The sequence below is a fragment of the Hyperoodon ampullatus genome, assembly GCF_949752795.1.
Source record: "Hyperoodon ampullatus genome assembly, chromosome: 19".
Classification (NCBI taxonomy): Eukaryota; Metazoa; Chordata; class Mammalia; order Artiodactyla; family Ziphiidae; genus Hyperoodon; species Hyperoodon ampullatus.
In genome coordinates this window covers 1,708,598-1,732,500 of record NC_136932.1, presented here as the reverse complement: position 1 = coordinate 1,732,500, position 23,903 = coordinate 1,708,598, and the positions used below count along the sequence as shown (strand labels likewise).

The 23,903-nt window shown below is 46.0% G+C and overlaps 2 protein-coding genes across 3 annotated transcripts in view; one reads left to right on the top strand and one right to left on the bottom strand.

The window, feature by feature from the left end:
- The window catches only part of LUC7L3 (LUC7 like 3 pre-mRNA splicing factor), a 23,005-nt gene extending 22,047 nt beyond the window's left edge, over positions 1–958 (top strand). For both annotated transcript variants that reach the window (XM_079725200.1, XM_079725201.1), the window contains one exon: positions 449–958. In XM_079725200.1, the coding sequence (XP_079581326.1) occupies positions 449–482 (34 nt within the window). In that variant the 3' untranslated portion in view covers positions 483–958. The remainder of the gene's footprint in view (positions 1–448) is intronic.
- Positions 959–6,165: 5,207 nt separating this feature from the next.
- On the bottom strand, positions 6,166–10,700 carry ANKRD40CL (ANKRD40 C-terminal like; the record flags this gene model as incomplete). Its single annotated transcript, XM_079724907.1, has 3 exons — positions 6,166–6,306; positions 7,358–7,509; positions 10,661–10,700. The coding sequence occupies 3 exons, from the start codon at positions 10,698–10,700 to the stop codon at positions 6,166–6,168; spliced, it is 333 nt and encodes a 110-aa protein (XP_079581033.1).
- Between the last annotated feature and the right edge of the window lie 13,203 nt (positions 10,701–23,903).

Sequence of the window (23,903 nt, the reverse complement as noted above, 5' to 3'; positions counted from 1 at the left end):
AAAGCAGCAGTGAATAGCAAGGACAGCCACCTTCAAACTGTGAAATACAAAGAACTGATGAACCATATAGAATGAATTTGGGTTTTTAAAGAACTATTAAAAGGCTTTACAAGAGTTCTTAAAACCTGTAAACTGTTCATTCTTTGGGCTAGTGGCATGGGATTAAATATTCCTAATGAAAGGGAGTACCAATTAGTTGATTTGTCGATGACATTCCTTTTCTAGGACAGCAATATAGTGTTAAATTTGTGTGAGCCATTCACACATAGGCAGGCATACACAGGCATATGGCTTTAAGAGACCACACTGATGCCTTGATAATTTAAAAGAATACAAACATTCCATATACATATATTAATTAGCAGTTAATGACTGGGCCACTTAGTCATACAAATTTGCCTTTTACATGTTGTCTAATTATCATTTTTCCCCAAATTTTGCCTTGTAGGAATACTGTTAGAAGATTTTTGGAAGAAAACTGAAAACGGCATAAAGTGAAGATCGACATTAAAATGAGGTGAAAGAAAACTATAGTGGCATAGAAAAAGTATAAAGCTCAGTTAGTTGTTTTTGTTTTTTTTATTAAAAATTAATTCAGGACTGATGTGACCTACCAGATTTCAGAACATGTATTAATAGCATATATATATGCCACTGAAAACTTAGGTCCTGTATCATATTTTTTTCTTTAAGACTTTTTAAGAAATATTACCTAAATATGTGGCTTGCTCAGTGTTTAATTGCAAGTTTTCATTCTTGGACTTTGAAAACAAGATTAAACGTTAGTATTTGTGTGAATCAGACTAAGTGGGATTCCATTTTTACAACTCTGCTATACCTAGCCTTTGGATTTAGAAGTGAAAATAAAGTATCTCTGACTTTCTGTTACAAATTTGTCTCTGTCATTGAAAAGTTTTAGTATTAATCTTTTTCTAATAAAGTTATTGACTCTGAACTAGTCCCTTGTTTTAAATATGAGATACGCTGTTACTAGAGACGTTGGTGTACAGTTTTATCTGATTTGTTCTGTTTAAGACTAATTTTTATAGAATTTCCACAGTTTAAATGTTTTAAATAATGGTGCTTCAATTTGGGGTAGTTATGAATACATTTGAATTATGCTTTTAATAACGAAGATATACCATGAACTAGAATATATTTTTACACCCCTGAGAGATTTCTTTAGTAGAAAATTCAAAATGTCCTGACAAATACTATCATCCTCCAGCTATGAAATAATGATGTAGAAGAGCATTTCAAGAACTTTAAACTAGTTTTTGGTCTTAAAATCCTGTATCAAGATTTTTTTAACCTGGTCTTGTTGGATTATAAATGTATTTATTTCTATGTATGGGGTGTATGGTACATATAACAAGGATTTTACTTTACTTATCCTTATAACAAGGATTTTACATTACTTAAGGTAATGGGGATGTGGGGGGATCGTGTACAGCAAATTTGGCAGCACGTTTCTATCTACAGCCAGCTTGTGACTGTGTAAAAATATTAGCTCCAGCTACATATACCATGGCAGTTCTCTGTGCTTTATAATTTTCAGATATTGTCATCAGTTTGTAGGTGGGGAAACTTGAGTTAGTGCATTACATGACTCACCCAGTGACTTACGGCTCCATGTTGGTGGAGAAACTAGCACATGGAATCTAGGTCTCTGCCTTGTGGTCCACTGCCTTACTGTTTATGCCACTGTATTCATTCTAATAGGCATAATAATAGGCTACAGAATTTACTAAAATACCCTCCACCAAGCTTTGGGAAATAATGAAGCTGCCACTTCAGAGGCTTTGTATGAGATAATGCTATGGGGACGGAGCATTCCTGGCTTACCTAGCTAATCCTGGAGATGCAGCAGTAGATGGATGGGTTATCTCTGAATTTGTCAGAGATGATTCATGTGAGGATTAATGTAAGATAGGAAACAGTCTAACACACAGTTGACCACCTCCCAAAGAACTGCCTTGTGTAGTTTGACAAGATTGTGGTTGTAGGAATAAAGGTCATAAAGTGTGATAGTTTATTCTATTCTATTCATATTCTATTACTAAGTATTAAAAATAGAAGAAATTTACTTAAGTATTAAGGTACTTAGTCATTAAGGTGTTAAATCATGAGGGTATTAAAGTGCCAGCTTTGTTCTGTTCTGCCTCATGTAGAATCAGTAGCTAACTTACTTTAATGAAGTACACTAACCAAGTTCATGAAGTCATCATCTTCATCTTCATCTGTATGGATCACTATTGAAGTTAATGTAGGATTTGAGGGGGAGGCCTGGTCCCTTGAGGTGTCCATGACTAAGGTCTGGCCTTAGTTGTGGAGATCTAGAAATTGGGTCACACCCAACACCCAAAATTATCAGGCTCAAGAGGAAATTATTCTTACTAACCAAATTCACAGAATCCAATATAGAGGCCATGTGCTAATTTACACTAAGAAATACACATTTCTGTCATGTAGACCAAAAAGTTGTCAGTTGGCTTAATGCATTTCTTTGAAAAGCCTTTAAGGGGAGCCAATTTTTATTAACCAGAAGATTACTTGAGAAGATTGGAATCAGCAATCAGGGTATTTTAATTTTGGAAAATTTAAGACACAAAAGTAGGAAAGTGTAGTTAACTTTTATTAAAGTCCATCACTCAGTGGCCATTCTTACTCTCTGTGTGTGTCCCCTGTCATTTTCAAGTAAGTCTCAGACATATTTAATTTGTAAATATTTCTGCATGTATCACTAAAAGATAAAGAACAGTTTATTAATTAAAATAAATTGGATGAACTTTTATTAGTTGGTCAACTGTAGTACTGGTCTGGTAGCTTACTTTCCATTGTGCCTCTCAAGGGGACCTGGTAATTGAGTCTGCTGTTGTGGTATCCTCCCTTCTGCAGTGTAGAGACACTGCATCATCGCCCTTTTTGTTAAGACATTTTTTCTTCAAACAGATCATAATACAGTAATTTTTCAGTTTAAATTAAAACACCTTTCTTGCCTTCTTGAGCTGGTCATATTGCCAGCCTAGAGACGTGTACCTTCTTTCCTTATAGCATTCATTACTCACCTGCAGGTGATCTGTCTGGGTTCTTCAGTATAGTTAGTGTCACAGAGGATAACCAGTCCTACTTCTAAGGTCTGAGAACACTTTGCCCGTATGTAGGTTGAGTTCAGCTACCTGATTAAAAGTTTCTAGAGATGTTAAAACTGAAAAATTTAGGGTGAAAATTTTTTGAGCTTGTGTACATTCTTTGCTTTTAAAAATGCATTGTAGATGAGCTGTGCGAATGTTTTTAAACATTCTAAATGTGCATGAAACAAAAAAAAATACTTGAGAATTGTGTATATTTTCTGTGGGATGGGACTTCATTCAGGGTTGGCTTTCAGGTTTGAGTTTGGACTGATTTTTAGTTTATGAAAGAACCCCAGGTGACTGCTTTTTAAGAATTCTGTGTGACAATTGTAATGCTTGTATATGGTTCAGAAAAACAACCGAAGTGTTCAGTGATCTGTCTCTCTTCCACTCCTGTCCCTCTCTTCCTCCTCTACAGGAGCTACTCGTGTTAAGAATTGTTTTTCCAAGTGGTTTTTTGTGGGGAGGTGGGGGTGAGGGATGTAAGCGTTTATGTATGAATCTTTTAGGGTATATGATAGTATAGTGTACGTCCTGAATCTTGCTGTTCTCACTCAGTATATTTAGAGACATTTGAGACGTAGGAGATAGGAATTTTAAGTTTAAACAAGCAGTTTTCAAAAGTACATTTCAAGTAAAAGAGAAGTAAATGTATTTTTCATTGTTGTATTAGATTTTTTAATTTTCTAGTTTAAAAATGCAGTTTGAGAGTTTCATAGTTGATCTGTTTCTCCCCCTCAGCCATCCCAAATAGATCAGTTGTCAACAGCTTTAAAAATGTTTAGGAACAACAGCTTTCGAGAACGGTTTGGCATAACTGTGCCATAGCTTCTTGTGGCTATTCCACCCCAGATACATACCCTAGAGAAACTCTTATGCCTGTGTGCCAGGGGATGGATGTAAAAATGTCATAACCACATCGTTTGTAATAGGAAGAAAAGGAAACGAAAACAAACTGGAAAGACTTCAAACGTCCAACAGTCCACTGGATAAATATTGTGGTGTATTCCTATAGAGGAATCACACAGAAGTCAGACTGAACTGCAGCTGCACATGTGAACAAGGAGGAGTCTCAATGGTCAAAAAAGCAAGTTGCAGAAGAATACATCCACTGTGGTTCCGGTTCTGTGAAGGTCAAAACCAGGCCGTTAAATATATGGTAAATGGAGAGCAAGGAAATGATTAACACAATTCAGTGCATTGGAGGGATGGAGGGAGATCATGAAGGGCGAGGAGGAGCCTTCAGAGGAACTGGTGGTGATTGCTGAAGCTGGGTGGGTGGTTTCTTTTTTAAACTGTATGTGTATGTGCTTTTGTATGTATGATATTTCTTAATAAAATTTAAATTAAAAAATGGGAAAAGGTCTTGGTGAAGGTAGTAAGTAGTAAAACATACGTAAACAATGTGTTTCGTGAAATTAATCTTCAGTGAGTAGCAGATGTAAAGGGCACTGTTTCTCGAGTGCCAGATTTAGAGTCTTAATTGTAGTCTTTGAAAGCTAGAAACAGGGCCTAAATGTATGTTTTCTTTGTGATACATTATTTTTATCTTGATGTTATTTTCATCTGGATGCCTGCCAGGGAGCTGATGCTGCTTCTGCTGTGTAAGCAGCTTCCAAGAAAGCTTTTCTTGTCAGATTTATGCCAATCCAGGAAGGGAAACTGCTGAGGTGAGAAGAGCCATTCTCCTGACCTGTCAGCACGTCCTTCCCTTTGTTCAAGTTACATTGTCACCTCAGAGGGGCTGCTCTTTGTCCTTGTTCTACTTGTAATACGAATACCATGAAGTGTTTAAATAATGTTTGCTCTTTAAGGGGAAAGTGGTTGAAACTTTACCCTAATCAGAACATTTTCCACTTTTTTGGCATTGGTTGCGATAAGTGTTGATGTAATGCCTCAGTGTCCCTTCACCCTTCATCAGAGGTGACCTATTAAGAATTTGGAGGTGAGAGGACAGTGGCCTGTTCCATGTGCTGCAGGAGACAAGACACTGTGCTTGCCCAGGAGGTCTCTGGTAATTAAGGATTAGCCTTAAGGTCTGAGTTCCATGAGGATTAGAGATCATTTCACACGGGTGTGTAAAGAAGTGACAGCGTGGTGTGTCTTGTTGGAAGTTGGCAAACGGAGTCAGGCATGAGTGCTTCCAAGGTAACAAGCACTAGAAGTTAGCAAGTTGACCCAGAAGGATTCCAGGTGGTGTGGTAGGGAAGAACCTAGCACAGGATGTGATCATAACCCATCTTGGACCTAGTTAGTGAGGGCGCCAACTTGGTTTTATTTTTTCACCTGTTTAATAGAGTTCAGTGCTGTATGCTGTGCCTTGGCTTTTCTGCAAGTTGTATGTTAAAAGTACCCTCAAAGATGGTTACTTACTGGGCTTCCCTGGTGGCGCAGTGGTTGAGAGTCCGCCTGCCAATGCAGGGGACCACGGCTTCGTGCCCCGGTCCGGGAAGATCCCACATGCCACGGAGCGGCTGGGCCCGTGAGCCATGGCCGCTGAGCCTGTGCGTCCGGAGCCTGTGCTCCGCAACGGGAGAGGCCACAGCAGTGAGAGGCCCGTGTACCGCCAAAAAAAAAAAAGATGGTTACTTACTTGTGTTAAGTCATAGGTAAGTTAAAAAGTGTGTAAAAAGGAAGTGATGATAAGAGATGGTTTTAGAAACTGGGATATTTGAGCCAGTGTGGCCAAGTGGGATCCTGGCTTTCCCAGCTCATCAGCTCACCCTGCCCTTAATGGAGTTCATGTGAACAAACCCTGGCCATTTGTCCTGACTGAATCTCAGGAGTGCATACCTATGCCTGATCAGGATTGGGGTACAACTTTACAAACTAAACTTGCGTTGATAAGTATCATACTTACAATTTTTTTTTATACTTCTGTTTGTCTAAGCATTTTGAACGTTACTCTTCTCCCAGCCCAGAGAAGTTGCAAACAAGGAAATGTAATAAGTACACATGTGAAGTTAGCAAACTGGTATGTACATCCAGGCTTTACAAAATAATAATTCCAGTTTTTTGTTTCTGGGATTTCTTAATACGTCATTTTTGCAGCATTGCTGTTGTAGCAGGGCTTTTCTAACAGAGATGGTGTGTGTTCTATCAGTTCAGAGCTTCCATTTTTCATTAAAATGAGTTCTTCTTGAAAGTCCCGTAGTCTTAGAATGTCTTTGTCCTTAATATGGAAAAGAAATTATATAATGGTTCATAAATACATGTGAAGTTAAGATACAAAGGCTTAATAATATTGGCCAAGCATTGTTTTCTCTCTTGTCTATTAATGGTAAACTAAGTCAGCAGTTTAGAATTGTTTTTTGTGTGTGTGTGTCTTTTTTTTTTCCCCAGTCCATGTTGCAGGTTTCCAAAGGGAATAAAGTCCCAATTTGAAGAAAAACTTTAGGCCCAAGAAAAAACTTTAGGCCAGGGCATTAAAAAAAAAAAAAAAAACTATAAAGTATGATCATCCCACTACTTTTAGTTTACAAAGAATATACTGTTAGCCAAGGCACCAATAAGAATTGCTAAAGGCATTTGTTTTTTTTTTGCGGTACACGGGCCTCTCATTTTTGTGGCCTCTCCCGTTGCGGAGCACAGGCTCCGGACGCGCAGGCTCAGCGGCCATGGCTCACAGGCCCAGCCGCTCCGCGGCATGTGGGATCCTCCCGGACCGGGGCACGAACCTGTGTCCCCTGCATCGGCAGGCGGACTCTCAACCACTGTGCCACCAGTGAAGCCCCGCTAAAGGTATTTCGGAAGTTGCTTTTTTAAAAAAAATAATGCCCAAAGAAATGAGAATTTTCCTCTGAAGTTAAAAAGTGAGATTTGTATTTTGAATCAGGAAAATATATAAAAATGCCCCACATTTTGTTTCCCGAGATTGCAGAGGCTGACTGTTGCTAAGCAGATAAGAATGGGTTTGTATTTTCTGTCCTGGGGACCAGTCAGTTTTGTAGAGATTGGAGGCTGGCCATATTGAACTAGGGTCTTAAATGTGGGTGTTGTAATTCAGACAATTTTAAAAGGGTTGATGAATTATGTACGCAAATCTGTAGAAGCACCAGATTGAAAATAACCTAGTTACCATGTTTGGCTGTCCTGCAGCCAGAATCTCCAGTGTCTTGGATTTTGTTTTCATATTAGTAATGCAGAAGCTAGTGATTGGCTTCACAGAACATAATTTTCCCCACCTAGAGCCCAGTCTCTATTTAGAAACTTGTAAACCCTACAAGTGTGTGTGGTAGCTTTCTGATTTTTCCCACTTGCTCTGGGTTAATCCCCAGTTCACAGCAGCTCACTTTTGGTAGATTTTGGTAACTCAGCTCTTGTCTATCCAGTTCAACTTCAATGAAGTCATTTTCTTTGTGGCTCTGAATTCTGACTTTCAGCACCAGCTCTGGATCACCCACAAATTTATTCGTAAAACAAACCACTCATTTTAAAGCCTTTCAACATTATCAATTATTACAGCAAAAGAACTGAATAATAAATAGATCTGGAGCTTTTATAGGCAAATGTAAACTTTTAATTATCTGAAGCTTTTATTGGAATGCTGGGCAAGCTCTGGGGTGTATGCCCCATCATACCCACCAAAAGGCTTGCAGTTCGAAGCCAGGCTAGGATTTAAAATATGCAGTGGGTGATACGCATCACCCTTGGCAATACATAGGCGTTTGTGCCTTGTTGGCTATTTGTAAAGCTTCAAGGAAACGTGTAGCTTTGGGGCTCTGTATTCTTAAGAGTGTAAATCATTCTGTTGATAACTACAGCACCATCTGGGACTTCAAGGTGAGAGGTAGGCCGAGAAATAGGATAATTCTGCCATCTTCTGGGACAGTGGCATTGAGTGAGTCTTAAAACTTCACTGTTGTAAGAAGGAGCAGTTTTGACTGAAGGTGCAGCGAGCCAAATGGTGAGTTAGGCTTTGCAACATGGTCTGGGGGCTGAGTCCTCACCTAGGCAGGTGTCATCAGGTTTGGCATTATCACCTCGGTCAGTTGGCAACTGTTGATTTGCGCCTTTTTGTGTATATTCACCTGAGAAAGAATTGGAGAAGGAGAGTTGAGAAAGCAGCAGCACAGCATTTAGCTCTCCAGATCTGCCGGTCAGGCGACTCCACTTGCTGCCCTGCGGCTCCTCCTCCTCACAGGAAAAACTGCCACGAAAAGGGCAGACTTGAAGAGTAATTTTCCTTAATCGCCATTTAAATCATGAAAAGGAACTGAGACAGTATTTCTGAATGGTATGTAATCTTAGGAAGAAATATTTATAATCTGTGCACTTAACTCGTTTCTACTTAAATAGATTCGGCACTGAGAGCTTTGTGTCTCCAGTTGTTTAGCAGAGTTACACAGAAGAGTCCCTTTATAAGGAGAAGTGTTCTCAACCAAAGCCTGCCCTGTGCTGGGCACTGTGCTAAGCCCTGGGGAACTGATGATTCAAACAACAACAAAAACCCTAAGTGATGTCTGTCCTGGCGTTTACAGGTTAGCAGGAGAGATAGATATTAATCAAGTGACCTCAAGCAAATGTGAAATTACAGTTGTGGGCATGGCAAGGGCAAGGTACACCAAAGTGTGAAAGCCTGGAAAGGAGTTAATGAGAAAGATCTCCCTGAGGGGCAAGTGTTTGATCTGACGTCTGAAGGATGAGCAGGCTTAAGTAGATCCATAGGGTGGAGAGGGAGAAGAGCTTTCCAGGGCCCTGGAACAGCAGAAGGCCCTGTGCGGGGAGGCAGTGGCTCTTTAGAAGGAAGAAAAGCAATTCAGCATGGCTGCAGGGCAGAGGGCAGGGAGGGACCGTGTGCACCAGATTGTGAGATTATCTACTGACCTCTGCTACCCAGTCTGTAGCCACTAGTCACATGAAATGGGAGATGCTCTTAAGTGTAAAATACACACTGGATTTCAAAGACTTAGAAACAAATGTAAAATTCATTAATTTTTAATATTATGTGTTGAAATAATAGTTTTGATATATTGGGTGAAGTAAATATATTAAAATTAATTTCACCTGTCTTAATGTGGCTACTAGAAAAATTTTAGTTACATATGTGGCTTACATAACATTTGAATTGGACAGTACTGGTATGGGTGAAAGGCCTTTATTCTAGAACAATGCCAAGCCATTAGACAGTCTTCAGGAGGAGGCTGTCATAATCAGACTTGCATTTTGGGTGGGGCGGACCAGAAACCTCATTGTCCTCACAAGAATCCTACGGGGTGTAGACATTATTCCCATTTTCAGACAAGAAAATTGATGCTGAAAGGTGAAGTAACTTGCTGGAGTTTGCTCCATTAGGAAATGGCAGCACCTGGATGTGACCTACTAATTAAGTGGGGCCCAGTGCACAATGGCCACCCAGGGAATTGCACCCTCCCCACCCAAACACTGGTATCTGGATGGGGGTGGCCGAGGGACCCCAGCCCTTGCCTCTTCCCTGCTCAGTGGACCTCAGAGCATTCCCTGCCTTGCTCGCCTCTTGCTTGAGTCGCTGCCAGGGGCCAAAGGTGACAGCAGAATGAGAGAGTGGTAGAGGTTAGGGCACGATGGGCTGAGAGTGGGACTACACATTCGAGCCACAGCTCCCAGCTCCCAGTCCCCCAGCACATGCTCCATTGTCCCATCTGATTTCACTTACAGAACAAACTAAATATTAAAATTTTCGAGCCAGCGACCAAAGAGCACTTAATCCCAAGTGTGAGGCCTTCATGTAGGGCCCTGCACAACTGCTCTGATCTCAGGCCCATGAAGCCAGTGCTGCTTAGGGCTTAAACTGTGCTTTTTCCACACTGCTAAATGCTCCCCCAGGAATGAGATGCTCGCCCAGCGCAGCCCTCTCCCAGGACAGAAATAATGTCCCTACCCCTGGGGCAGGGATCTGTAGTCTAGTCCATGCCCTTCCACTCTGGGCCGTGGAGGGAGCTCTGCCCTGGGCTGGGAGACAGCCTTGCAGCAACTGAGCCTCAGCCCCCCAGATACCTGAACTGGAATGATGCCCTCCCCACCCCATCACTACTCACCCCACACAGAGCATGAGATGTCCCCCAGCTTGGCCTACCACATGTAAAAGCATTTAATTCTCTGATGAATCTGTCAGGTTATGATGCCCTGTGGATGGACACGGTCTCTTAGAGGTCAGAAGGCATGCTCCTTGAAGTCAGGCAGATTTGGGTCTGTTTTTCCTAGGCTATGTAGTAGCAGTGACACCTTAGACAAGTTACTTAATCTCTCAGAGCCTGTTTTCTGATATGGAAAATGGGATTAATAATCTCTAACTCACAGGTTGTAAGAAGGAAATGAGAAAGTGAACAGAAAGTACAACCCTTCCTGGCACGTAGTGAGCGCCAGTATTTGCTGTGGCTGCTATTATAGCTACTGATACTTGCCTCCCCCTGAGAGGACCCTCGGTCTACTTGCTCTGCTCTTGAGTACACCCCTGGCAGAGTGGGGGAGGGCACCCTGCTCCTCCCTTCCTCAGGCCCCTCCCCTATCCTTGAGGACCATGTTGGAAACAGGAATTAAAGACTCACCTGCAGGCTTCTCCCTCCTGTCCTGTTGGGGTGCAGCCATGGGTCAGCTCTGTGGTCTGTCACATCAGCAGCCCCTCTAGCATTTAGGCTGAGCTCCCAGTCAGATAAAAAGCACGTTCTAAAGCCTTAGTGCATCTATCTGCAGTGAGACAATAATACGTTCTTGTCATTGGCTGGTGAGATAGGGCAGGGTCGACCCATTTTACAGATAGGCAAACGAAGGGTCAGGTGTGTTGTATGATTTAATTTGCACAGGATGCTGCAAGTGAAGGAAGGGACTGAAATTCAAGGCTCTCTCCTCTCTCCTCGGGCTGTGTCTATGGGGAAGCAGTGCAGGCTAACCCACCCAAGGGCCCCTGGGAGGGGAGGCCTTTGGTGGCACAGCCCTCCTTGGAAAAGCTTAGCAGATATTACCTCAAGGGATAAGAAAAGCCAAACGGTATCTCGGAGTGAACAGACTGCCCCTCCTCCCCAATTCTCACTCCGCTTTCTCCCAGCCCCTTCCTCAGCATCTGTGAGTGACAAGAAAACAGGAACACCCGGGCCGTACCTGGGGAGACTCCGCCTTGGCAAGGATCCTGAATCCCTGATTCCAAATATCGAAATGGAGGAGGCAGGGGCTGGAGCAGGAGGTTCAGTGAAGGGTGGGTGGGGCCGGGCAAAGTCCTGGGCGGGGCTGCTGTCTCAAAGAGCTGAAGGTAGGAACTCACATGCTCGGGGTGGCTCTCCCATATCATTTAACCCTCCAGTGTCAGAGGACAGGGCATCAGGTGGGCCTCAGCATCATAACGCTAGAGGGAACCTCAGAGATCAGAGCCCATAGGTTCTCAAACTTAGCTGTGCATTGAAATCACCTGCAAAGCCTTAAAAATTGCGGGTGAGGGCTTCCCTGGTGGCGCAGTGGTTGAGAGTCCGCCTGCCGATGCAGGGGACACGGGTTCGTGCCCCGGTCTGGGAGGATCCCACATGCCGCGGAGCGGTTGGGCCCGTGGGCCATGGCCGTTGGGCCTGCGCGTCCGGAGCCTGTGCTCCGCAATGGGAGAGGCCACAGCGGTGAGAGGCCCACGTACAGCAAAAAAAAAAAAAAAAAAAAAAAAAAAAAAAAAAAAAAAAAAAAAAAAAAAAAAATTGCGGGTGCCTGGGTCCTACCCTCTGACGAGTCCTACTTAGTCTGGGGTGCAATCTGGGCCCTGGAATTTTTAAAAGGTCACCATCCGATTTTATTTATTTACCTCTGCGTTGGGTCTTCGTTGCTGCGCGGGGGCTACTCTTCATTGAGGCTCTAGGCACAGGGGCTTCACTGGTTGTGGTGCACGGGCTTAGTTGCTCTGGGGCATGTGGGATCTTCCCAGACCAGGGCTCAAACCCGTGTCCCCTGCATTGGCAGGCGGATTCTTAACCACTGCACCACCAGGGAAGCCCTCCCCAGCTGCTTTTAATGTGTGGCCAAAGTTGAGAATCACTGTTTGACCAGACTTCTTAAGGTGCAAATGGGGAAACGGAGGCCCAAGGCAGGGAAATGCTCCCTGATAGTCACAGGGGCAGCCGGGCACAGGCCCGGGGCTAGATGTGGGCCACCTGGTTGCCAGCCTGATGCAGCCTCCCCAGCATGCCTGGTGCCCATCTGCCAAGAATGCAGGAGACCCCGCCCCCGCCCAGGCAGAGGAGGAAGCAGCACGGATCCGCCTGGCCTGACCTCCTAAGGGAGGGGAAGAAAATGCACTTTGGCCAGCCCAGCTACCAGGGTGTGTCAGCCATAAACAGAGCCCCCCTGCACCCCTCACCTGGGTGGCTGGGGCCACGAGGGCAGAGACGAAAGTGCCTGTGCTTTGAGAGGGAGCCTCTTCCGTCCCCACGGCACTAGCCTGCTCTGTCCGTTCACTCTCCCACTCCCCGTTCACTGGTTCACTCATGCACGTGTTCTCTCCACAATACTCTTTTTCTTGTTGTTTTGGGGGACCCTCTCTTTTCTTTAATTTTTTTTTAAATTTATTTTTTGGCCGTGCCGTGCAGCTTGCAGGATCTCAGTTCCCCGACCAGGGATTGAACCCGGGCCATGGCGGTGAAAGCCCAGAATCCTAACCACTAGGTCACCAGGGAATTCCTCTATTTTTAAATTCTTTAAATAAAAGTATTACATGCTCTAGTGTAAAAAGTCTAATGTTAAAAATCAGGACCCATTAACAAGCAAGAGCAAAATGCTTGTTGGGAGGCAGCCACATAGGCCTGGGTGTGGGTGTTTTTTCCTTCATTATGCTGGGCAATTAGTGGGCCCTTCTGTTTACATATTAGCTTTTGTGTGGGAATCGGGGTATAGCTTTTAATTTTGATATAGTTTCAAATTTACGTAAAAGTTGCAAGAACATATGCCCTTTACCAATGGTTAACATTTTGTCACATTTGCTTTAATATTCTCTCTCTCTTCCTTGGTATATATGCATGCGTATGTGTATACAACACACACACACACACATACACACATTTTTCCCAGGAAGTTTGAGGGTAAGTTGTAGACATGCTCCTTTATCACTAAAGATTTCAGGCTGTATTTCCTAATGCCAAGGGTATTCTCTTATATATCCAAGATACAAGGATCAAGATCAGGAAATCTAACATTGATATAATGCCTTTAGCTAAACCACAGTCCATAATCAAATTTTATCAATTAATCCAACAATATCCTCTTTAGCTTTTTTTCCCTAGCCCAGGATCCCATTCAGGATTCTGCATTGTACTTAATTTCCATGTCTCATAAATTTCTTTAATCCAGAAAAGTTTCCTCAGCCTTTCTTTGTTTTTCATGACATTGACATTTTTGAAAAGTCCAAGCAAGTAATTTTGTTGTTTGTCCCTCACTTGGGTTTGTCCAGTGTTTCACTGTGATTAGGATCAAATTATGTGCTTTGGCAGGAGTAGCACGGAAGTGCTATATCTTTCCTAGTGCATTATAATGGGAGGCACATCTTGGTTTGTTCCATCTTAGGGAATGGTGACTTTAATCACTTGTGAAAGGATGTATCCGCCAGGTTTTTCCATTGTAAAGTGTGTCCTTTTCCCTTTGTAATTAATATGTAACTTATGGGGAGATATTGTGAAACCGTACAGGTATCCTTTTTTAAAAAAATTTATTTATTTTATTTATTTATTTTTGGCTGTGTTGGGTCTTCGCTGCTGCGCGCGGGCTTTCTCTAGTTGCAGCGAGTGGGGGCTACTCTTAGTTGTGGTGCGTGGGCTTCTCATTGCAGTGGCTTCTCATTGTGGAGCATGGGCTCTAGGCACGCGGGCTTCAGTAGTTGCAGCACTTGGGATCAGTAGTTGTGGCACACGGGCTTAGTTGCTCCGTGGCATGTGGGATCTTCCCGGACCAGGGATCGAAGCCATGTCCCCTGCATTGGCAGGCGGATTCTCAACCACTGCGCCACCAGGGAAGCCCCAGATATCCTATTTCTTTTTCAAATCTTCACTCTTCAGTTTCCAGAATCCACTGACGATTTTGACTTGAATCGGTTGTTACTGTGATGATTGCAAAATGGTGACGCTCTGGTTCCATTATTCTTTCTACATTAATTTGGTGTTCTGTTGTAAGAAAGCGCTTTCCTTCTCATTCATTCACTATTTCTAAAAATAAATTTATCTATTTATTTTATATATATATATATATATATATATATATATATATTTTTTTTTTTTTGCTGCATTGGGTCTTCGTTACTGCACGTGGGCTTTCTCTGTTTCCGGCGAGCGGGGGCTGCTCTTTGATGCAGTGCACGGGTTTCTCATTGCAGTGGCTTCTCTTGTTGCGGAGCACAGGCTCTAGGCACGTGGGCTTCAGTAGTTGTGGCATGTGGGCTCAGTAGTTGTGGTTCACGGGCTCTAGAGCACAGGCTCAGTAGTTGTGGCACATGGGCTTAGTTGCTCTGCAGCATGTGGGATCTTCCCGGACCAGGGATTGAAGCCGTGTCCCCTGCATTGGCAGGTGGATTCTTAACCACTGCGCCACCAGGGAAGTCCCTCATTCATTCATTATTATCAGTGTGGACTCATGGATTCTTGTTTTATTCAATGAGTTATAATCCATTATTACCATTATTTATTTTGATGCTCAGATTATCCCAATACCTGGCACATGGTCAGTGCTCAGTGTAAATTTGTTAAATAAAGGAGTGGATGAGGGGCCCTTGGAAAGGTGTACTTATTGCTTGTAACATATAACTTCTGAGAAACATGATTATTTTCTTTGTTTTTCAAATATCTGATCTGTTAAGGGCTGAGATGTGTTTCCACTTGTCTGCTTTTCCATGCATTTTCTAAAGTTTTTGCCTTACATATTTTTTTTAAAAAAATAACAGCTTTGGGCTTCCCTGGTGGCGCAGTGGTTGAGAATCCGCCTGCCGATGCAGGGGACGCGGGTTTGTGCCCCGGTCCAGGAAGATCCCACATGCCGCGGAGCGGCTGGGCCCGTGAGCCATGGCCGCTGAGCCTGCGCCTCCGGAGCCTGTGCTCCACAACGGGAGAGGCCACAACAGTGAGAGGCCCGCGTACCGCAAAAAAAAATAATAATAATAAATAAATAACAGCTTTATTCAAATATAATTGTCATGTAGGGACTTCCCTGGTGGTGCAGTGCTTAAGAATCCGCCTGCCAGTGCAGGGGACATGTGTTTGAGCCCTGGTCCAGGAATATCCCACATGCTGCAGAGCAGCTAAGCCCATGTGCCACAACTACTGAAGCCCGCCTACCTAGAACCCATGCTCTGCAACAAGAGAAGCCACCGCATTGAGAAGTCCGCGCACTGCAAGGAAGAGTAGCCCCTGCTCGCCACAACTAGAGAAAGTCTGCACTCGACAATGAAGACCCAACGCAGCCAAAGCTAGATAGAGAGATAAATAAATAAATAAATAAATAAATGTTAAAATATATATAATTGACGTGCCATAAAACGTATTCATTTTAAAGTGTATAATTTAGTGGTTTTTAGTATACTCACAAGGTTGTGCAACCATCACCACTATCTTATTTCAGAACACTTTCATCACTACGAAAAGAAATCTCGTACCCACCAGCAGTCATTCCTCATTTCCCCTTGCCTAACTCCTGACAACCGCTAATCTATTTTCTCTCTCTATGGATTTGCCTATTCTGGACGTTTCTTAATGGAATCATGCAATATGTGGACTTTTGTGTCTGGCTTCTCTCACTTGACATGTTTTCAAGGTTCATCCATGTGGTAACATGTATCACACTTCATTCCCTTTTATTGCTGAATAACGGTCCATTGAGTGGGTATTTATCCATTCATCAGTTGGACATTTGGGTTGTTTACACTTTTGTGCTAACTGTTATGAATTATGCTGCTATGAACATTCTTGTACAAGTGTTTGTGTGGACATATGTTTTCACTTCTCTTGAGCATATATAGGAGTGGAATGGCCAGGTCACAGGATAACTCTATGTTTTACATTTTGAGGAACTGTCAGACTGTTCTCCAAAGTGGCTGTACCATTTTACATTCCTACTAACAATGTAAAAGTGTTCCAACTTATCCATATTCTTGTTCATACTTATCATTACCTGTCTGTTAATTTTAGCCATCCTAGTGGGTGTGAGGAACTCTTGTCTTGAGTTCCCGCCTATGGTTTTGTATTTCTCTAATGACTAATCATGTTGAGCATGTTTTCATGTGCTTATTGGCCATTTGTACATCTTCTTTGGAAAAATGTACATTCATATCCTTTGCACATTTTAAAATTGGGTCTTTTTATTGTTGAGTTGTAAGAGGGGTTTTTTGTTTTGTTTTGTTTTTGTTTTTTTACATATTCTGGACACAAGTCTCTTATCAGATATATGATTTGAAAATATTTTCTCCTAGTCTGTGGGTTGTCTTTTCGTTTTCTTGATGTACCTATGTTTTTATGTTATGTTATTTGGTGCACATTTTACCCCCTTCAGCATTATAAAGAGATCTGCTTTGTCCCATGGATTTCCTTCTGAGTTGAATTCAGCTTTGATCTTCAGGTCATGACCTTGGTTTTCTTTTGATTTGCATGTGCCTGTGCATCTTTTCCTGTTTCTAACGTGTATACCATTGTTTTCAGCGTGTCTCTTCTGAACATATGGTCAGCGCTCAGCCAAGGTTACCTCCTTCCTTCCTCCTCTGCGTCCTCACATAATGCCCCTCCCCAGGCCACGCCTCCCTGGAGTAGCCACTGCAGTCACCAGGCTGAGGGCCTAAGTCCAGACCCCACAGAAGACGTGGTCGTCTCTCAGCGGCCCCTGGGAGCCTCGCGGGCCCTTTCCCTTTCCCCCTCCCCCTCCTCCCATCCAGGGCCATTGGGGCAGGTCGGAGCCACCGAGCTGCCATTCCCCTCGTGTCCACCAGGGGCCGCCCCACTCCTGCCTGAGTTCCCTCCAAGAACTTGGCATTTTAATTAACCTCGTCCCTCCCAGTCCTCCCATCTCTCCCAACACCACCTTCGGGTTTAAAGCCCCAGAGCAGCATTCCCAGTTACCCAAAGAGCCCATCTCTGCAGCCACCGTGATTTAAGCTGTCTTGTGGGAAATCAGCCCAATGCATTTCAATACCTCTGTGCTGAACTTTCGTCACCTGGGAATAATTTCCCACCTCTCTCAGAAGTAATACATATAGTGTCTAGCATGGAGCCTGACACACAGTTGGCGCTAATAAGAACAAGTCACTTTACCAAGGCTTCAGAATCCTGCTAGTGTCTCTCTCCACAAATCTGAAAGCTCTCCAGGCTGTCCCTCCTTTGCTCTCTTGGACAGTGACCATGGTGGGGTTCCTGGGGGTGGGGTGCCTTTGCAGTAGGTACAGACTTCGCAGGCCACAAAGTCAGACATGCGAACATTTTTACTTTTCATAACTGACTTTAATTTCCATCTCAGTTTTCCATGTTGCCTGGTGTGGAAGCATTTTCTGAAAGAATTCAGGATTCCCTCAGGTCAATTTTGTTTCTGCCTTCCTTTCTCCCTGGGGTTCCAGCTATAGTGCTGTCAGTAGGGAGAGGGCTTCTGATCTTGGTCACTCTCATTTTCTCTGCTGGCATCAGTGAAGATGGTCTCTGGCCCCCCGGACCATCATTTGCTGGCCTCCATCCCTGCTGCTGCCCACAACTGCCAGCATTCACTGAGCGGGCCCATGGGTCATCCAGCCTCCTTTGTCATCATACCATCCTGACCCTCAGCCTCTTCTGGCCCCAGAACCCTCTCTCAGACACTTCTGTGGGAAACTCTGGAGCGGGGGCTATCTCCGGCCCTCTCTGCCTAGACAAGCCACACCTCCAGGTCTCTTTACATGTACGTATGTGTTGGGTATTCTGAGAGGGTGGTGTCCTCACACCCTCACCCAGGAAGCAAGCTGCTTCCTCCCTGAGCTCTGTGCTTCCCCATTCCAGCCCATTCTCTGGGTGGGAAGAGAACGCTCCTTCATGGTTAGTGTTTTTACTGAGGCAAGGACCTCAGTATTCAAGGCTTAGCTCCTTTTGCTTCCCTCCGTTTCTTCTGGAACAGCCCTGCCCTGGGGACACCCTCACTGCCGTTTGCGTTGGGGCAAGGTGGTATGACATACTAGGAAGGAAGCCTGGTTGATATTTCCAAAGAGCAGCCAGCCACACCTTTACCCTCTTTTCTGGGTTCTCTGAGTACAGGCTGACACATGGCTGCAGCACTCCAGGGAAGTTTTGTGCTCTTGGTGATGTGTAGGGTGGAGCCAGGGTGAGGGCTGACCGGCGTTTTCTGAGGGTTGGTACTCAGCCCGTTTGGAGGGCAGACAAGCCAGAATTCCTGGTTGCAAACAACAGAAAACAACTCTAGTTAACTACAGCCTAAAAGGAATTTTCTGGAAGGACGATGGGTGGCCCATAGAATCACAAGATAGGCTGGAGAACCAGGCATATCAACTGGGCAGGAACCCAGAAGGCTGGGAGGTAGAACCACAGGCAGAGCTAGTGAGGATGGGCCTGCGGACATCACGGTCACCCCTTGGTGCTGGCTGCTGGGCCCCCCACATCAGAGGAGAAACAGCTCAATGGTCCCAGCTTCTCTGTCTGTGACCCTCAATCGGTGTTCCGGTCCTAGGCAGGAAGATGTGCTCAGGTTGATGGCCAAGCTCTCTGTGCAGGGATCTGGGAGAGGAAGTTTGGTTCCACCGGTTTTCCTTAGGGGAACCCTGCCTCCTGCCTGTCTAGGGATCCGCCCACCCACCCCGGGTTTGGATGCTAAGCAACCAAAAACAACAAACGCCATACATCTCTTTTATTTCACCAATTGTGCGTTTGCCAAGGGGCAGTTTCAAACCTGCCTCATCTAGGCAGTCTGATACCTGGAGTGCTGCTTGTTTACACCACTCAGAGAGCTTGCCAAATCTGGTTAAGTCATGTAAACAGACTAAGTGCTTCTAGATAGTTCTTAAACCAGTCTTCTTACCATGGCTAGTGCAGTGGCTAACATTTATTGAAATGTGTCCCAGGCACTGAGCTAAGGGCTTTACATCGACGATCTCATTGGGTCTTAGTTATTTACCACCATCCTTCCAAGGAGGAAACTGAGGATGGATGGTTTAGTAGCTTTCCCACATTCACATGGGTTTAAATGGGAGGAAGGAAAACTTGAATGCAGGCAGCCTGTCTCTGGAGCTTGGCTAGGAAGGGGCTCTACTTTCTGTAATCCAGCAGAGACGGACATTAAACCAGTAAACACAGGATTATGTACCTGATGACAAAGAGCGCTGGCAAGGGGAAGAGCGGGGTGGGAGGAGAACAAATTACAGAACTGCTCCTCTATAGGGATAGGTGGGGGCCCTGGGAAGGTCTCTGGGAAGCGCTTCTAAGCTGTGACCCCAACGACAAGGATTAGCCACCAGGCAAAGCCAGGGAAAAGTGGCAAAAGAGCAAGTGACAAAGGCCTGAGGCAGGAGCGAACGGAACGTGCTTGAGGAATGGAAAAAGGGCCAGTGCAGCTGGAAGGGGTAGAGGGGGCCTCTGGGAGGGATGCCAAGGCGTTCGGGCAGGGCCTCCGTGCTGTCTTCAGCCCAGAACTCCTCCCTTCCCCCCGCTGGCTCACCCCCACCTGCAGTCCTTGCGTAAATCCTCCAGTTCTAACCTCCCAGCGGTCAGAAGCCCACTTCTTCTCCCCACCTCCACGGTGGCCAGCCTGGACTCATTACTGCAACAACCTCTGGCCCCCTGTCTCCGTGCTTCTGCCACATTCCTGTATCTATTCTCACCAGCACTAAAACCGTCACACCTGCCTAAGCTGCTCATTTCACAAAGGAAAAAGCCCAAGTCTCACAAGGGTCTGCAAAGTCCTCTGTGCTCTGGCCCCTGTGGCCTCCCTGATGCCGTCCCTCCCTCCCTGGGCTGCAGCGCCAGCCTGCTGTCTCTCGAGCACACCGGACAAGCTCCTGCCTTCGGGCCTTTGCGCTGGCTGTTCCTTCGGCCCAGCCCAGAATGTTCTCTGCACATATATCTGTGGGTCCCTCATCATCAGCAGGCCGGCCCCGGCGTGTTCTCATGGTGACCTGGAGGGCAAAGGCAGAAAGACACAGCTCTGCACTCGTGCCTCTTCTGCTCACAGCCTACTGACCAGTCGCAGGACTGAGTCTACAGTCAGAGGGAGGGGCACTAGGACCGTAGACGGGACACGTGAGGAGACCAGGAGGGTCGAGGACTAGGGCTCTTGTGCACTTGACTGAGACCAGGGACCTGAGCTCCGGATCCCCACTCCCATCCCCCACACAGGGACCCACCTCCTTCAGTCACCATTCTGTTTTCATTCAACAAATATTTCTTGAGCATTTGAGGTGTGGTAAGCCCTGTTCTGGACACTGAGGGCGCAGCAGCACATAAAGTGACAGGTCCCTGTCCTTTGGGAGCTTACAATGTAGGTGATGACATACCATCAATAGACACAAGCGCTATGAAGTGCACCGTGAGGCCTGGGAGGTGAGGAAACAAGAGGCAGGGGCCCTGCCGGAGGTGGAGCAGCCAGGGGAGGCCGTGCCGATGAGGTGTTTGAGCAGAGCCCTAAGTGGGGAGAGAGCGAGCCATGGGGTGTGTGGGGAAACAGGTTCGGGGCAGGGCAGCTGCAGACACAGAGGCTCTGGGGCAGGAGGTGCCAGCTGAGCCCGTGGAGCAGCGAGAGGCCCCGGGCCCTGCAACCGGGAGGAAGGCTCTGAGCTTGTGGAGATGACCGGGGTGCCATGGGGCTCCGTGGTCTGATGAGCACCTGGATTCTGCTCCAGGTGTGAAGGGAGCTGTAAGAGGGTGGCAAGCAGAGGGCTGAATTATGTTTCCAAAAGGCTGCCCTGCAAGGGAGGTGGGGATCCCCGGGAGGGTGGGGGGTGCCGTAGCAGTCATCAAGGAGAGAGCTGGTGATAGCGATGGGGCCATGGTGGGGGTCAGGGTCAGATACGCCTTGAAGGTGGTCCCAACAGGATCTGCCGATGCACTGGAGGAAAGGGAGGCGGGAGTCAAGGAAGGCTGATGCTTTGGTCTGAACAAGTGGTAAATGGAGCTGCTGTTGGCTCAGATGGGAAGTTCCAGGTGGGAACTCAGCGTTAGACGTCAAATGTCCTCTGGGAGGAGACGGTCTTTGGAACTTGGACAGAGCGACCGAGGAAGGTGTGGGGTCTAGGGGTCCCCCACCTTCTACTGTGTGGGGACAGCAAGAGGCCTTAGAGGGTCACTAGCCACTTCATTCATTCGGCAAAACTTACTGAGCACCAAGGATAAGCCAGACACTTTTCTGGATGCTGGGGAAACAGCAGAGAAGAGAGACAATGTCACCACTCTGATCTGGTACCTTGCTTTCTAGTGGGGGAGACAGGCCATGGATAAGCAAACACGTGTAAAAGATAAGATTGTTTCAGAGAAGGATGCGTGTTACAAGGAAACACAGCACAGTGGTGGAGGGGGACTGGGGCAGTCACACCTGGGCAGGGTGGTCACCCAGGCAGCCACCCAGCACCAAGCTCACACTCCTGAGGAGGACCACAGCCCCACTTGACTTCTCTTTGTCCCCCAAAGAGGCTGCCGTGTCATGGAGAGGGGAGAGAAGAGGAGTGATCTTCGGGGGTCTTTGGGAGGGGCTTTGTCCTGGAGGAGGAGGCCCTGTGGAAATGGCCTCATTCCCAAGCTCCGGGTATTAGGAATCTCTGACGGACGGACAGGTAGAAATGGAGAGGCACAGGGACAGAGAGTCCGTGAGAAGTGCATGACTATGTCCCTGCAGAGCAAAACTGCTCAGCCCACTGCAAGATTCTTCTCTGAGAGTTTGGAAAGGGGCTGCACCCTCTGTACTGGTTTGAGAGTTTCTGCTATGCAAAGAATTTTCTTTGTGCTTCCTGGAGCTTTATCCTGCAAAGTATGGGGAGTGGAGGTTGGAGTCTCTGAAGGCTCATAAACCACAGTTCCCCCCTCAGCCCTGCCACTGCGGAGAAGGCGGACCTCAGGTGACCCGCCTGTGTCCTTCGGGGACAGCAAGAATTTCACACAGGGGAGCAATTTAGGCCGACTAGATTTTGAAGAAGTGGACTCAGACAATTGTATGCAAGGTTCAGGGGTGGTTGGGGTCCTTGCAACAACTTAGGAGGCGAATACAAGGGCCGTGGCAGGGTGCAGAGAAGAGGGGGCCACGATTTGGGAGACATAAGTTCAAATGCACGTGGAGAGTGTGGGTATGGGGCTGAGGGACTGGGAAGGTCATGGCCTATCCTGAGGTTTCTAGTTCAAGCCCTTGAGTGAATGATGAACTATTTACTGAATTAGGAACCACAGAAGGAGAAACAGATTTGGGGGGAAAACAAGGATCAAGTTCTGTTTGAGAAGTCTGGCACATGCTAGAAATATGAATCTGAAGTTTAGGAGAGAAGGTGGACTGAGAAGAAGAAATGCTGCGTCTGAGGCCACCAGGGCCTGGAGGGCGTTTGTGGCAGAGGAAGGTGGATGGTACCTCTGCCTCCTTCCCTGGCTTTCTGGGGCCACACTGAGAACACACTTTCAGCCTCCCTTACAGCTGTGCGGCCATGTCATGTGGCTGGGTTCTGGCCAATGGGGTGAAGGATGATGCCACTAGCAGACCTGGCCCATCCCATCCGTTCTGATCACCAGTCCCCTACCATAGGGGTCAGCAGCCTTTTTCTGTGGAGGGCCAGACGGTGACTATTTTAGGCCTTGGGAGCCACACAGCCTCCTCTGCGACGGTTCAGAAGGGCCTCCTCTGTCCTTGTAGCGTGAAAACAGCTGTGGCAATATGTAGATGATGGGTCTGACTGTGTTCCAATAGAACTGCATCTACAAAAACAGGCCAGCCTCTGCTCCGCTCTCTTCTAATTTGCTGCCTGGGTTCTGGTGTCCGGGTCTCCCTCAGAAGCCGTGTATTGAGAATGGCACACCTTTAATCTGTCTACGTCACTGAATGACTGCAAGGAACAGAGGTCCCTGGTCATTTGCTCTCTAGCTTGCCTTTTAACCGAGTGAAAAATAAACTTACAGTGTGTTTAGCAAATGAAATTTGGGGGGGGGGGGTTATCTCTTCTATGAATTAGTGTTACTTTAGGACAGAAATTGGTCCCAGGAGTGGGGTTTTACCGTAGTGAAAATCTGAAATGTATGGCACTGGTTTGTGTCGGTGGGGGAGGTGGCGAGGAGACTGCTGCGGGTCCGGGAAGGTGGAGACCCTTGCTTTGCGACGGCAAAACCTTTGGTAGGACGGTTGCTAGAGGTGAGCAAGCCCCTGTCCTCATTCTCGGGGAAGCAAGCGGTTGTAAAGCAGATTGTCATAGAGAACCTTGGTTGTCACAGACAGTATTTAGCAAGGTATTAGAGGAATCAGATGAGCCCAGGCAAAAACTGGCTGATTTGCAAGCAAAACTAAAGTGAAATAGAAAGATTCCAGAAATCTGGGGCCTTGGTTGGGAAAGTTGACTGCTTCTAGATGCAGACAGGAGGAAGTCATATTCAACAGCCCTTTGAGCAGCGAAGACCCATTAAGCCTCAGCCCTGAGCCAGGTCAGAGTAAGGAGGGGGTCCTTCCTCCTGGCCTGAGAGCCTCCGGTGTCCTTTAGTACATTCAGGGGGATGGCCTGAGGGCAGGAAGCCAAAAACCAGTCTGGAGAACCGTGTTCAAAATGAATTTTGCATGAGGTCACTGGCACCTGAGACTGACTGGAAGCAGGGAGATGAGGAGACTTTCAGGTTTGTTTTGTTTTTTTTTTTTTGCGGTACA